Here is a 16,335-nt window from a genome sequence, read left to right on the forward strand (position 1 = left end):
CACACAATAATAGTGGGAGACTTCAACACACCACTTTCACCAATGGACAGATCATGGAAACAGAAACTAAACAGGGACACAGTGAAACTAACAGAGATTATGAAACAAATAAACTTATAGTAGCCATGACAATATACACAAGACCATGCAGCCAGACTAAATTCTAGTATGGAGAGGGGTAACTGGGCACAAAGCTCCACCCCTAACTGAGGACTATCAGCACTTGTCACGTGCTAGTTAGTTAGTTAGTTTAGTTAGTGTAGTCCCTGTCTGGCTAGTCAACTACACTCCACTGTATGGACACACATCCAAGATGATTTGGGCAACACAAATTAACCTTGACGTGGGGAAAGGGGGAAGTGGCAAATGATGGGTATAGGAGAAGGAAGACAACGGGTTGAGTATGTTCACAAGTCATTGCACCATCTTCCCCAACACTGAAGCACACACCCTTCACCCTCCGGGCCCTACTTCTCCTCACTGCATCTTTCTGCTCTGTGGTCCCAGGAGCTCAGCCACATCACAAGATGCCCTGTCCATTTTAAAATCCACTCAATGGAAGCCTGTAAACCCAGGTATTTGCCTTCAAAAGTCTTTCTGTTTGGCCACCCAATACCTTGGTTTGAGAACAGCTGAATCATGGATTTCTTGGGTTTCTGATGGACTCTCATGTAATATCTGAGTGTCAGGGTGTGTCACCATGAAGGGAAATGGAAAAATCTACTTTAGTTATAAAGCAGCACTGGAAGGATTATCCAAGCCCTTTAATATAACAGAACAAGCTTTTACTAACGGAAGGACAGTATCTATCTCCTCACTTCCAACTGCCAGACATTGTGCGTTTGCTTTACTTTTACGATCACACTCTTGCTTGTGGAAAACCCGAGGCTGGCACTCTCATTCCACTGCTGCAGGTGCTGAAATGTACCTAAGGTTAGGGACACTCTTGCTCCTCTTTGCTTGGGCCAACTCTGGGCCACACTGATTATCCTTTATTAATCATTAATAAACTCAATGCTCTCTCTCCAAAATGTTTTTTTAAAGAATAAACAAACTAAACTAATTATAATTTATTTTTTCTAAGCTACCAAATATTAAAAAAAAGACTCTCATCTAAAAATATAACACAGATATTTTATTTATATACTCATTTTTTGGTTGCTTGGTATTGAACCAAAGGTATTTCATGTTATAGGTAAACTATCTCTGGGTCCCAGCAAAAATGACAAAATAAAATTCTCATACCATTTGCTGATGCCATAATAATCCTTAATAATATTCTGAAGAACAGCACGATAGAAGAGTGATTCAGTAGGCAGCTGAAAAAAAATGCAGATATGTGCATAAAAATAAATGAAACTCAGAAACAAAATTAACAGTAGAGACTTGGGGGTCTAGTAAGCATTACAAGCCTGACCTACGGAAATGCCAAGTGTTTTGGTAAATTTACTTGTTTGAAATATTGTTAGTTATAAATTGCTTACAAAGTTCTTCACTTTTTGTTGGCATAGCTACAGAGTAGATGACAATTTCTCCTTCATATTAATATATACATATACTATAAAAAGATCCTTTGTAAATAAATGTATATTTTATAAAGAATAAAAGAGTTGAATGAGAGTAACAACAGACTGTATGAGATGCATTTGCATTTTAAACAAGGTAATATACATAAATAAAGTTCACAGAGAAAAACAAACAGGACAAAACCAACTATTATTCTCAAGTTTATCTCTCATGAGCAAATAAAGCTTTACAGTCGTTTCCCAAGAGAAATGAAGGGAGTTACCAGTCCCTTCCAGTGCTCATTCTTGGAATAACTCGTCTACTTGATCCTGTGGAGTCCAGATGGGAGGGAGGGGAAGACAGTCAACATTTCCTACGCTGCCTGTGCTTGGCTGGCCTAGGAATGAACTAGATGTGTCACAACTGACTTTTCTTTTTTCACAAGTAATCAATCCACCTAACACTTACAGTGTATTTTAAATGAGGAAAAAACACGAGTGTGTACCCTCTGACACATGTATTTTGTGTGTGACACATAGGATGAGGGCAAAGGGTAAATTTTCCTCAAACCTTCATGTATCATGCTGAAAGTTCACATTACTTTAAACACACGGCGCATGTATACACTTGAATGTGCAGCGATGACAAGAGGAGGTGTTATTTATTAAACCCCACCAGGTTTCAAGTTCAACAACAGGTCAGGTCTGAAGAGGGCTTGAGAAAAACCACATTCGTTCGTTAGCTACGTTAAACACTTTCACTTACCCCTTGGCCAACTGCAACCCGCTCCAATGCCTGAAAGAAGAAAGAAACAAGACAAAGTCTGCTGACATATTGAGTCTTAGGAGATTTGTAAATATCCTCTACAAGGATTTGCAATAGTGACAATCAAAAAGATTAATTAAGTGATAACACAGAAGTTTACATAGTTAAAAGCATGAATATTGTTAAAGAATGTTACCTCATACCCTTGTATAAATTAGGACTAATTTATAATGGAAATGTGTCATATATAAAAACACATTCATATTCTGATTATACATTCTGAATTGTAGGAGGCATTAGCAGGAAATGGCAGAGTCTAGCTGGTGTTTAGTATCATTAGGTAACTAAATCCACAGTTGCTCTTATGCACGGCACACTCATAGATGGATTTATAAATTGCTTTGTGATATCTTACACTTTATGGGACATGCAATTCCATTTTTTTAAGTTTTCCTGCAGCATTGGGAATTAAACCCAGGTTCTTGTTCTTAACTAAGCAGGTATTCTACCAGGAAGCTTCCCCCTCGATCTGTTAATTCCATCTTTCCCAAAAAAGCATGAACAGATTGTAAGTAGAAGAGTATTTTAGAGGAAAAATATTACCTGCACGTTGTATGAATTTAAAGCACATTTTCATCTGTCTAGTGTCAGAAGAAATGGAACTTGTTAGAAGTGTGCAGTGTCAATATGTGTTCTGAATGCTTGCTGGCATTATTTTGGGAGGCTGTAGACCATGTCAGAGACAGTCAGCCGGGGGAAATTAATACTACTGATGGACGTTTGAAGGTCACACCCAGTCTCTGGAGAGTCATGGTGGCTTTGCGTCCAGATGTGCAGTGGTGTGAACACTATGCCCTCACTAACATGAACTGGGCTGCCTCATTCTGCCTTCTCTGCCACAATGGACTGAGACCCCCTAAAACTGTGAGCCAAAAGAAAGCTTTCTTACATTATTACTGTTAGGGACTACAGTCACAGTGACATAAAGATAATTAATACAGCACTATAGCACACTTCTACAAACCTATATTATTGATTTTACATTTATACTTAAGAACTCAGATATTTTATAAAAGTATACCCTAATTCTTTTAATAATCATATTGAATATATGATATTTACCATATAATTTATATATGGAATAAGCCTTTATAAAACTTTTCATTTCTTAGACATGCATTTCCGCATTTATTGGATGTTAAGTATTTAACTAAAATTTTGTTTTAAAATTTCAATTAGAAACACTCCAAACAGAGGACAGATAAAGTATAACTGAGCTGCGTAAGCTTGCTACTAATATTTTAAATCTCTCTGTTTTGCTTCAGGTGTCTAGGTTTCCATAATAGGTTTTCAGCTATAACTGAAACAAACACGTTTAGAATGAAAATGGACTCTACAGACTATCTTGTGTAAGTGCAGTTTATATGTACACACAAAGTCACTGGCCTGATCATGATCAGTAGCTTACCTGAGACTGGGAGGCTAGTTAGCAAGTGATTATAAGCTAACCTTGTTATTTAACCCATTAATCATACCTCTGTTTCTCATGCCAGAGATCAGGTGGGGGATGCTCACCATATGGAAAGGTGCTTCCATGTATGTTACAAAACAAATGTTCATCAAGTTAACTCCCTGAAAAACTCTATTTCAATGTCCTGCCTTTAGGTACACGCCTGGTGAGCATCGTTCCATGGTCAGGACCTTCCAAGGATGACAGCTATTCTAACAATAGTCTCAGTGTGTTTCATGTACACATAGAATGAAAAAGAGAAATTTCCAGAGAAGTATGTTAAATGTGCTTCATAAGAAAATTATTATCTGAGAAAAAATAGATCTCTAAGCTATTCACAGAATACAAAACCTCCGTAGTCAGTTGCATGCACGCAATAGCAGAGCAGTAATGTAGAGACAATGGGTGTGGAAGAGTTCATTTCTTCAGTGGTTGGACATTGAGCAAATTGTTCGACCAACTAGATCTCATTTTTAAAACTTACTCTATGCTTATGTAAACCAACACGTTGTGATGCCCACATACACCTAGCGAAAGGATTAGTTCAGCTAAGCCATTTCACATCTCTATTATTGTATGTTTTTGTGTGTATGTGTGTGGTAAGAGCACTATGCTCAGAGTATTTAAGAATATAATACTATAATATTAATTATGATCTTCATTCTATAATTTAGTTTTCTAGATTCATTTTTCCAAACTAATTGCATCACTGAAGCTTTCTGGTGGCAAATACTCACCTTTAACATTTAGCTTGCCCTTCTGTAAACTCACATGACAACATGGACAAATAAATAATGCCAAGGGCTAAAATGTTCTACATCTAGGGACACCATTTAAATCAAACAAAATAACATTTTTGACTAAATTAAACAGTTTAATAATTTCCTATTCTATTAAAAATTAGATTATGAAAAGACTTTTACAAATATATAGACACTGTGAAGCTATATATAATAAAATACTGAACTAATTCTATGTTTAAGACCTGTAGTTGATGCACTTCATATCATAAATAAAACAGCCATGTGTAAACTTTTCTATGATGCTGCATGTAAAATGGATGCTCTCTTCACATGGCTATGCCTGGTTTCCCTATCTGAAACGTAGGAAGACTAGCATACTTAGTTCATAGAATTGGTTACCTAGTAATTCCTAGTAATAATGGAGATGTGAAAACAATTACCTGAAGTAATCAGAGAATAGCATACCTAGTTCATACCTCTATCATATTTTTCACAAATTGCAATGTTCAGGAACATAGGTGGTTATTAAACAACAGTTGCCAAAAATAATGAATTCCATAAGATCTGGATAAAGTTCTTGTGTTTTCTAGGGAACAGACGTACCAAACATGCTGACATTCTCGAATTACGGCCGCAGCACCATCTCTCCTCTTTCAGATAGTGGCACATTGGAAACCCCCAGTTTTCCTTAGCATATCCTGCAGATGGGAAAAATAAGGATCATTTAAATAAAATCCTTCCTCTTCCAGGGGCCATAAATAATCTCCTGAGAGAGAGGCAGTCAAACAGTGATGAAAATGAAGTGGTGACAAGATGTTTAACAGTGCATTCCAAGTTTGTCAACTGACAGCTTGTTAATGTTACCAAATGTATTTGCTTAACAACAGCTACCTCGTGGTTCAGCTTCAGATCTCATATTAACCAATTTGCCAAAAACTATTTATATAAGATTTAGCAAAAACAACTTAAAATTCAACAGTCTTCCTACTCCGTGTAACCATAGGAGACAACTAATGACACACTAGACATTTATTGTGGACCCATCTTTCTAAGAGGAAGAAAATACAACAGCTGCAATTTCCTGAAGAATAGTATGACTCCACTCCTGACAGCACTGGAGCATCATCCTTCCTGGCACTGTGGTCCCTTTTCTGGAACGGAACAGCTGTATGGGCTCTTATTTTTCCTTTGCTTAAGAAAGCATAATGGTTTTTGTGCACTGCCATTTGGCTCAACTGCACTTATGTGGTTCAAACAAGGACAACAAAAACCAACATTTCTACTGCCAACTAACTCAGATGTATACAACTAGCCAAGGCTCAAACACCTTATGTGGACAAAACCACTATACTTTGGGAAGACAGAGAAACTATTTGTATTTTAAATTGAGATCTCAGAAACAAATATTAATGTAATTAAAATTATGACAAATAATTGAAAATTGAGATAAACATACATTGTTTTTGGATTAAGGAAAACCAAAAACTCGAAAAAAAATCTTTAAAGAAAATGCAATAGAGGTTTATTCTACTGAGAAATGCCTGTCCTATGAAAGATTGGGTAAATTTTGATTAAAAGAGATAAAATTTAAATTTTATGTGCATAATAAATCATTGAAGTATTAAATTAAAATTCATTAACAAAGCTTACCAAAAGCCAGACTCAAAGTTTGACTCTCCTACCTTCAGAGCTGGAGTACACATATAATTCTAGTACTGACGTGGTATTCAATACTAGGAAGTAGTCCCGTGAGTGCTTGAAACGTACCAATGTGCAATGTCTCTGTAGCAATTCTATGAACTGGATATGCGAGTCTTCCTAGGTTTCAGAGGGGGAAACCGGGCCTAGCCACGTGAAGAGAGCATGCTGGTTTGCACACTGTCACCGGGCAGTGTGCCTGCAGAGTCCATGGTTTCAGAGACCCAGGATGGCAATGCACACTCCGGAGCCACCTCACCGCAGCTGCTTCTGAGTCATGCAGCCTCTGAGGCCTCCCCAGCCTGCAGTGATCCCTGAACCACTTCTATTTTCACGATTACCTGGAAAAATGGTTTGAGCCTTGCTCAAGTTTTTATGAGTTAAATGTGATATTGCTTAATGGAAGGATTATCACAGTTAATTCTTCTTAACTTGAAACAAAAGAGATCCACTGCTGCCCCCAAAACAAAGAAGCTCCAACTCCCAAGGAAAGTAGGTAAGCAAGCTCACTGTAGATCCTCAGCTCGCTCTCCTTTCCTCTAAATCCACTCCCACTCTCATCCCAGCTCTGCAGCAGACCACCTCCCTGCTGGAGCATCCTGCCCACCCCCATCTCAGTAGACCACAGATCTTCTCCACACTTCCTTCCCCTCACACCTCACTCTATTCCAGCCTTCCACTTCAGCAGGCATCTCCTGGTACCCACCAGCCAAGCCTCCCAAGGAGAGAAATAGGTCTGTGGGGCAGATAGGTGAGTTTCAAACCTCCACTCTCTCCTCTCCACCATATCCAATCCTCTAGTCTTATTCCTGGTTCTGTACCCTCCTCACTCTCTGCCTCCATTCCCAGGGAAGCCACCCTGCATGCTACCAAAGGAGAACTAGGAATACCAACCTAGCCACAAAGTCTTTGATCTACACTGATGTCCTAGCATGTCTTCCATGCTAGGGCAATGGTGGCACAAAGCCTGTAGGGGTAACCAACCAGTTTCTGATTTGACTTAAGGTCTACTCCATTAGATGGAACCCAGCATACACCACACTGCTTGGGTTACCAAGAACCTGAGTCTACATAGATAGCCAGAGACCTAGGGTAAAACCCAATACTACTGTTATTTAAAAAGGAGAAATGAAACAACTCCTAATGCCATGTTGCTATACTCAAATCTCAGTGCCTTGTTCAGCCTTCACCAGAGAAGCTTCCTCCTGCAGTAGATGGGAACAAATGTGGAGACACATAGACACACACTGTGCAGAAAGTGAGGCCTTGGAACATTCGGTCTTTAATGGGATGTGTTCATCCCTCCTCTCCAGGGTCAGAGAGCTCCAAATGGAGGAAGCAAAAGCACAAAGAGTAGAAGAGCCAGCAGAAACAGACAACACCAGGAAGAGAAGGCTGTCAAATCCGAAGACTCTCTGTGTATATGGACTCACGGAAATGGAGGCAGCACGCACAAGGCTTACAGGGTTCTGCACCAGATGGGGTTGTAGAGCTGAAAGGACAAGTGGGCACTAACTCAGAAGAAATCTCTGTTGATAACCACTTGCAAATGAAAATTTAGTTTTCTCCATGAGTGTCTCACAGGGGAAACAAGCTCCCTTTTAGGGCAGGCTGGCAGGAGGCATGTCCATCACTAGATGGAAAGAGAAAACAAACTCAACAGTATCGTTGCAAGATCCCTGTATCATTCTGTCATGTCTGGTCTTTTCCTTTTCCTTTTTTTTTTTTTTTTTTTTTTTTTTAAATTTTACACACATACCCTCTACTATAAAGTCCTTTCTATATATAATATGGCTTTCATAGTGTTTTTATGGGGTTCCTGAGGTGCAAACGATAGTTTGTTTTTTATTTTATAATACTGATTTTCATATTATCCCTTTGAAACCTGTTTCTGTTTTTTCTAATCAGAGACGGAAAGGAGGTGGTGGACCCAGATGGGAAGGGAGGTAGGGAGGCACTGGGAAGGAAGGAAACATGTAATCAGAATATATTACGTGAAATAAAATGAAAAAACTACAAATACATTTTTAAACTACTCCAACCTCCAAACAATGGTTTTATAATGAAAGGCACAACTGCTCTGCAGTGCGATCAAGAACAAAAGGATGTTTACTTGCCTGGGAATAGGTAAACAGACTCTCGTAGAGTGGTAAATCAAACTAAGACTGTAAAAAATTACTTAATGCTAGATTGAAAAGAATACAGAATTTCTAGAAACAAAACAAAACAAACCTTGGAAGGGGTATATTATTATCAGGGCAAAAAAGTTAAGAGTAAGAAACTCATAGCCAAGTTATTCCCTAACCTCTTAACTATAGGAAGGAGCTGGGAGAAATAATAAATTACTGTGGCTGTAAACATCAAGTCTCTGGGTTGCCTCCTTACAAGGCTTTAGGCCACAGACATAATCCTGCAGTTAACAATGAGCTATAAGGAGGTAATTATTGCAAGCGGTGCAGCTCTAGGGGAAAGGCTTCCCCACAGTGTAACAGCTCTAAAGGAAAAGGTATCCTGGTGGTTGGAAGCCACGGAATACACAACTGTACAACACACCTCACAGAGATTTATTGGGACAGACCCAGGAGGGTGGCTGTCTCTAATCGGGAAGCAGCAGCAGAGAGTGGGGTGGAAGGCAGCGTTTATTTAGTGTTTCTTGGGGAGTGGAGCTTTTCGGAGTGAGGACTGGTGGATTTTTAAGTCTAGAGCTTGGGCTTTTCACTCTGTAGGGTGGACCAGGGCCTAGGAGGTAGGGAAGCTGGAATGTACTATGGGTAGAAACTCATGGTTGGAGGTCCTTAGGGAGGGGCCTGGCATATCACATGCCTTGAGTGGCTTACAATTATCCCAAACTAGAGAATAGGTACTGCTAGGGAATGTGTATTTCTTCAGGGGAAATGACGGGTTTTCATTATGTAAAAAAAATAAAAGAGCGCTAAGAGCGGATGCTCCATATAGTCATAGCTCTGGTACTTCTGAAATTGAGAGACTGCACGTCTGCAGTAGTAGGACTTTGTAGTTGAGAAGTGGGAGATATGTATAATTAATTATTCAGTAGAGTCTTAAAAGAAACTTAACTGGTGCTTTTGGGTCTTTCTTCTCTCTCTCTCTCTCTCTCTCTCTCTCTCTCTCTCTCTCTCTCTCTCTCCTCTCTCCTCTCTCTCCCCCCTTCTCTCTCTCTCCCCCTCCCCCGTCCTTTTTGGAGTGTGTAGGTGGTGCTTGTTTGGTTTTTTGGTAGTTTTGAGACCGGGTCTTCCTCTATGGCTCTGGCTGTTTTGGAACTCACTATAGAGTCCAGGATTGCATTGAACTTTCAGAGCTTCACTTGCATCAGCCTTTTAAGTTCTGGGTTTTTAAAAGTGTGAGTCATGACACCCCACTAAAGACGGGGTGTTAAGGTCTAGGATGGGATATAAGGTCTGATGGGATTATTCCTGAGATCGACAGTAGTAAGGCAGAGTCTTGTGGTATAGGGAAGGGACTTTTCTTGAGGCAACAGAGAATTCTCTGATTTCCCAAGCTCCTTTTGGTAATAAAGAAAAGGCTTGTGAGGTACACCCAAAACTGTCCATGCTTTTGGATGATTCAGCATGACAGCCAGTTAGAGAGCATCCAGCATAAGAAACTATCACTGGAAAAGCAAGGCGATTAAAGAACTTCACGTTTCCTAACTTGTACTCATAAAGTGAGGACAGAAGAAGGGTGTACTTGTTAGAATACATAAAGTTAGTACTATTACAATGAAGGCCAAGCAGAGGTAACTCTAGCTGCATGGAAGACAGTCTCACCTTAAACCATTTGGACTACTTTCCTTTCTGTTGCTGTGATAAAACACCATGATCTAAAGCAACTTCTAGGAGGAGAGGGTTTATATGGCTTACACTACCATGTTACAGTCTATCATTGATGAAAGCCAATGTAGGAACTTAAACAGCTATTTACACTACAGCCAGAGCCAAGAGCAAAGAGAATCAGATGCATCCACGTTGTCTGTGAGCTTAGTACTTAACTACCCCTCTCCTCTTCTCTTATACAGTCCAGGGACACAAACCAGGGAATAATAACACCTACAATAGGCTAGGTCTATTCATAACTAAGATAAACCCCTCCCACCAAGGCATGCCCATAGGTCAATTGGATATAGACAATCCCTAAATTGAAATATTGTGCTCATATGATGTGTGAACAGTTGAAATTAACCAACACACACACACACACACACACACACACACGCACAGAGAGGGGGGGAAGGGAGAGAGAGAGAGAGGAAGGGAGAGAAAGAGAGAGAGAGAGAAAAGAAGAAGAAGGAGGAGGAAGAGGAAGAGGAAGAGGAGGAGGAGGAAGAGGAGGGGAGGAAGGGAGGAGGGAGGGAGGGACGAGGGGGAATAGGAATGGGAAAGACAGAGGGAGAGCAAACTATAAAGGACTGAAGTACAGTCTTAATGTATGCCCTGGATCCCCGAATCCCTACTTAAAACACCTATAAGACTGTTGCCATTGACTGGGGTTCTGTGAAACCACATCCTTCGAATAGACGGGACATTGCTGTGACGTTCTCTGAAGTTGCCTCTGTTTCCTTAGTTGTTGAGATCATAGTGCCATCACAACTCAGTTCTTTGAACACAGTATGTGGATATAACTGAACATCTCAGTGAAGGCCTTCTGTGTAAATGTTAAACATTGTCTTTGGAAGTCATTTATCAGATTCACCCAGACTCCTGTGAAGAATAAGGCCGTTATATCTCAAATGAAAGCCACAGTTCACCACTTCTGTTAGACATGTTCTCATAACATTTTATTTAAGTTGGGCATCTGTAGCCCTTGTTACCTTTGTCTCTTCCATGCTATCATTTCCTATTATTTCCTTCTGTAAGACAGAGTTTTACTTTCCCACTCATCTTCATTAGCTCTTGACTGACATGCAGCACCTATTTACTTTCTTATAGCAAAACCACCATTTACTTCCTTCTTGTCAGGTTTATCCTCTATCTTAGGAATACTATTATCTCAAGGGGACGGACACCTAGCTAGGCCACTTCAACACCTGTTTTCCTCATCATTGGCATATATGCCATAAACTCAATAGAAATTGAGTCTTTTTTCCCAAGAGTTATTTACATTTTTATCCATGTGTGTCTGCGTGCGTGTGTGTGTGTGTGTGTGTGTGTATGTATGTGTGCTTTTGTGTATGCCAAATGCATACAGATGTGCACAGGTGTCGAAGGAAGGAAGAGAGAGCTCATCCGCTAGAACTGGTATTATGGGCACCTGTGAGTTACTTGAGACGGTAATGTGAACCTAACCCGGCTCATCTATAAGGGAAGCAAGTACTCTTCACCCCTGTCCACCCTGAGTCCTCAAACTGGGTCTCTGCACGTTAGCTAGCTAAAAGGAAACTATACTGTGGATGTCGATTGATTTCTTACTAGGACTCTTTAGCTGTTTTTGATACTTTCTCCTTAAAGCAGTCTTGTCTCCTATCCAAGTACTAACTGACTCTGCTTAGCTTCCGAGATCAGACGAGGTTGGACGTGTTCAGAGTGGTATGGCATCTGGGTTCTATGATACCACTGTCTCTTATTTGTAGGTTAAATTCTCTTCCTATCATATTGTTGGCTAGTTATCTTCTATCTTGTGCCAATATTCCTATAGCCTGTCCTAATACTTTCTACAGCTGTTTATTATTTCCACCTGCATTAATGATCTCCGTTTATTAAGGCTGATTCAAATAGCACTGAAAACATCACCTAAAAATAAATTTAATATGAAGACTGCTATGACTTCTCAAGTAATAATGAGCTACTGCTTCCTCAAATATGTTAAAACTAAATGGATAATCATGATTGTATATATCTATAAATATTATAGCATAATAAAGAATATAACATGTATGAATAAATTTTATTCACTGTAGATAAAAAATAAATAAAAAGTAAGTTTAAAAAGGGTCCCTACTATCTTGTGCAGAATTAGTATAAAATTTTGGAATCTTTAAAAGAGACTTTAAATGCAAACGCTAAATGATTCTAGTTGGAAAGGGGTTACTAGACACAGATCCTAGATCTCAAGACAGCATAATGGCCACATGCTCAATGTTGTGGTTTCATTCTGTAAATGTGTTAAGGACCTTTAAGTCCCTAAGATACAGATTCCAAAAAATCTGCTTTTGCTTCAAGGAGTATTTTAAAGGGCTAACCACAATGGCAAAATGCTCCTTTCCCCATCAGGATAATAGGAAAAGAACACTGTGCTGTTTCTGATTTCTTTCTCTCTGGGAAATGTCAAGTTGATGCTAACTTGATGGTGCTTCAAGATGTGCATGTGTGTGCTTAAACATTACTCTGNATATGTCTACAGTGCAGTCTTCATGAGACTGGAATTTAAACTGGAGATGTGCATGTGTGTGCTTAAACATTACTCTGCATATGTCTACAGTGCAGTCTTCATGAGACTGGAATTTAAACTGGAAAAGTGAGTGAACGAAGCAGCTTCGTTCCCTGGTGTGAGGAGGAATCACCCGATACCCTGGGGCCACAACTGAGCAGGAAGTGGAGAAGGTTGGGCTGTCTTTTTCTCCTTGACTACTTGAGCAGAGACACCCAAGTTCTGACTTTGGACTCAGATGTCTGCATCAGTGCTCTAAGTTCTTAGATCTTCAGTCTCAGGGTAGGATGTATACAATTGGCTTTTTAGTGTCTTCATTCTTTCTAATGTGGGACTTCTCAGTTTCCACAATCAATGTGAACTAATTCTTTAAATCATGTATGTGTGTATGAAGGTTCTTTGAGTGTATATGTAATACTTGAGAATCTGACTTCTGCACCACTGCATATAGCACTATATAAGAAATCATTTTCCTGCTTGTTATTCCTATAGCTAGGAATATTCTATTTAATATTAATATTTAATATTATTATTAAGCTTTAATATTCCATTTTATCAGTGGTTCTCAACCTTCCAAATTCTCTGATCCTTTAATACACTTCCTCATTTGTGGTAACCCCCAACTGTAAAATTATTTTGTGCTTCTTCAGAACAATTTTTCTATTGTTATAACTTGTAATGTAAATATCTGATATGCTACCACCCCAAAGGGGTTGTGACCCACAGGTTCAGAACCACTGTATTATATGCCCACTGCTTTGTGATTTCACTTATTCTTCAGTTTTGAGTACAAGGCGGATATATAATTTCAGTCTACACATATGTAAATGATAAGGAAATATATATGTCTATACATACAAACATGCACAGTGAGAAAGTATACAAATGTAGCATTCCATCTAGATTGAGAATGTTTGTGGTGGACTGTAGTCCAGATAGGACTGTTGTATTTTCCCTCAGGACTTCAGACTGGCACAGCTCATTGTGCTGTTCTGGTCAATGCTGGAAGGATAGCTCCCCAGTGAGGAATATCACTGTGTATGACAGGGGTTCCCTTTGCTGTATGAAGCTGTGTTTTATTAAAACCCAAACTATACTAAGATAATGGAACTTTTGAAATAACCCATACAAATACTATAGATTAGACTGTGCTTTTATTTGTTATTTCAGATGAAGGAGGAAATTTAGACAATTAGTGTATGATTTGCTCAGAAAAAAAAAAAAAGACATGAAATGCAATGTATTTTTAGCCAATATATATTTAAGAGCATTTTCTCTAAGGTATCCAAATCCAGATGTGCACATAAGTCCAGTGTACTGTAAACTAGTTTTTGTTAAGGTCTATCAGTCAACTCAATTAACTTTAATATTATGTTCACAATTGAAATTATTTCCCCTTACTCTTGCTTTTGTGGGTTTTGTGTGCTTTGTATATAAGTGCAATTTGTGTCCTGGTGCACACACACGGAGACCAGAGATCAAGTTTGCTGTCCCTCGAGAGTCTGCCACTTTGTGTTCTTTTTGAGATAGATCCCTCCCTGAGATCTGGTGCTCACTAACTGGGCTGGCTTCTGGCCAGTGAACCAGAGGGATTCTGCTGTCTCTGCCTCTAGATTACAAGTGCCTGCCACAACTCAGTTTCGTGCACACTGGAATCAAACACATGGTCTCAAGGCTATGTGGCAAGCTCTTTCCCAACCAAGCTGTCTTAACAGCTTGCCTTCATCTGTTTGTTTGTTTATTTCTTTCTTAATTATGAGTAGATATATTACATTTTGTTTTAGGTTTATTCAGATTTTTTGTCTTCTTTTATTTACTATGAATGAACATATAGGATGGACTTTTGTGCTGACTAAACCTACCCTACATACGCTTCAAAAACATTTTATATTAGTTGGAGAAAATAATGAGGTGCAAACTAAAGTAAGAAAGTAGAAAAGTATATTAAAAATCCATTTCTAGAAAGTGTTAGACAGCTAAAGGATGCCCTAGGGCAAAAAATAAATCATTGCCAACGTTGTAGAAAACGGAGCTGACTGAAGATCAGATACAGCTGTTAGTGTAAAGAAACTGCACACTGAATGCCAAATACATTAAAAAAAATCTGCATTCACCCATGCAAACTGCCATAAAGTTTTCTGTGACATAGGTCCAGCTTTTTTTTTTTTTTAAGCGATGGACTATATAAGAAAATCTATATAAATAGTTAACTCTCAAGTTTGGCAGGACAATTCATCTGCCTGCTTTATAACTGTCAGAGAACAATACTAAGAACATTCAGGCCTGACCCTTTTTTCCAGGTGAGACTGAGGTAGGTGCTGATATTTTCTAATTGCCAACTAACTATGAAACTTAATACTGCTGACTAAGAAAGTCAAAGCTCATACAGGTATTTGCTATAAATTATTGTTAGACTGAGTTCTTAGAAAGCAAACGTGAACATTTTGAGAAACAGAGAATTTATGTGCACTGTAACAACTGGTGCAGATTGTTAACTTTCACAGTGTCAACCAAATGAATCAGGACAGGAAACCGGTTATTTGGTTATGTAAAGCCAATGTAATGAAGAAAATGAGACGAAACTAAGTCAGAATGTTAGATAAAATAAGTTCAGACTAACTAACCTGCTTTGGACAGCTGTATTCAGATCAATCATTTCAATTTCTAAAATCATTTCAGCTATGAGACAAAGATCTTCAAAGTTAACTTCTCTTCTTTCACTAATTTACAAAAGAGCTCCCAAGGCAAACTGATTTACTCAAGGACATGACACTAAAAATATACAGGAGAAGTCTAGTTAGGCAAGCTGACTGCTGAACAGTGCTTCAAGAGTTTCTTATACATTTTTTTTTACCTAGCTCTACTATGAGAAGATGCAGTGGTTGGAATGGGCAATGGCCCACGCTGGCTCACGTGTTGAACACTTGCTCCCAGCTCATACTGTGAAACCTTTTGGAAGTGGAGCCTTTCTAGAGGAAGAGGACAACTTGGTGGGACTTGAGGCTTTGAGACCTGTTTCCACTTGCTGTTTACTCCCTGATCCCCAAGAGCGAATGCAATGTGACCAGCCTACCAGCTTCCTGCTCCTGCTGCCAAGACCCCGCCCCCGCCTGCTGCATGATATACTGTATCCCTCTGCAACCAAAAGGGAAGTAAGTCCTTTCTCCCTTAATGTGCTATTATCAGGGTATTTTATTATAGGAATAGGGAAAAAAAGAATGAGATGGGGTTTAAGGCACACATGTTCAATGTCCTTACATGACAGTAACAACTGAGATGTTAGAGCACCTGGCATACTGGACAGTGCTGTCAGTTGTACACTTATTTAGCTCCGTTTAGTTTATTATATGTATAACATAAAATATCTGTTCATCAGCAATGGCTTGTGCTATAAGGTCAAGAATCAACAAACGGGACCTCAAAAAATCGCAAAGCTTCTGCAAGGCAAAAGACACCGTCAATAAGACAAAAAGGCCACCAACAGATTGGGAAAGGACTTTTACCAATCCTAAACATGATAGGGGAATAATATCCAATATATACAAAGAACTCACAAAGATGGACTCCAGAAATTCAAATAACTTCATTAAAAAATGAGGTACAGAGCTAAACAAAGAATTCTCCCCTGAGGAATACTGAATGGCTGAGAAGCACCTGAAAAAATGTTCAACATCCTTAATCATCAGGGAAATGCAAATCAAAACAACCCTGAGATTCCATCTCACACCAGTC

General features: G+C 39.1%; 1 protein-coding gene across 4 annotated transcripts in view; it reads right to left on the reverse strand.

The window, feature by feature from the left end:
- The window catches only part of Mettl25 (methyltransferase like 25), a 74,387-nt gene that overhangs the window by 30,936 nt on the left and 27,116 nt on the right, over nucleotides 1–16,335 (reverse strand). For all 4 annotated transcript variants that reach the window (XM_029482673.1, XM_021173972.2, XM_029482671.1 and 1 more), the window contains 3 exons: nucleotides 5,128–5,222; nucleotides 2,272–2,301; nucleotides 1,246–1,319 (listed from right to left, as the gene is read on the reverse strand). In XM_029482673.1, coding sequence (XP_029338533.1) covers nucleotides 1,246–1,319; nucleotides 2,272–2,301; nucleotides 5,128–5,222 — 199 coding nt within the window. The remainder of the gene's footprint in view (nucleotides 1–1,245; nucleotides 1,320–2,271; nucleotides 2,302–5,127; nucleotides 5,223–16,335) is intronic.

Source organism: Mus caroli, chromosome 10 (genome assembly GCF_900094665.2).
Source record: "Mus caroli chromosome 10, CAROLI_EIJ_v1.1, whole genome shotgun sequence".
NCBI lineage: Eukaryota > Metazoa > Chordata > Mammalia > Rodentia > Muridae > Mus > Mus caroli.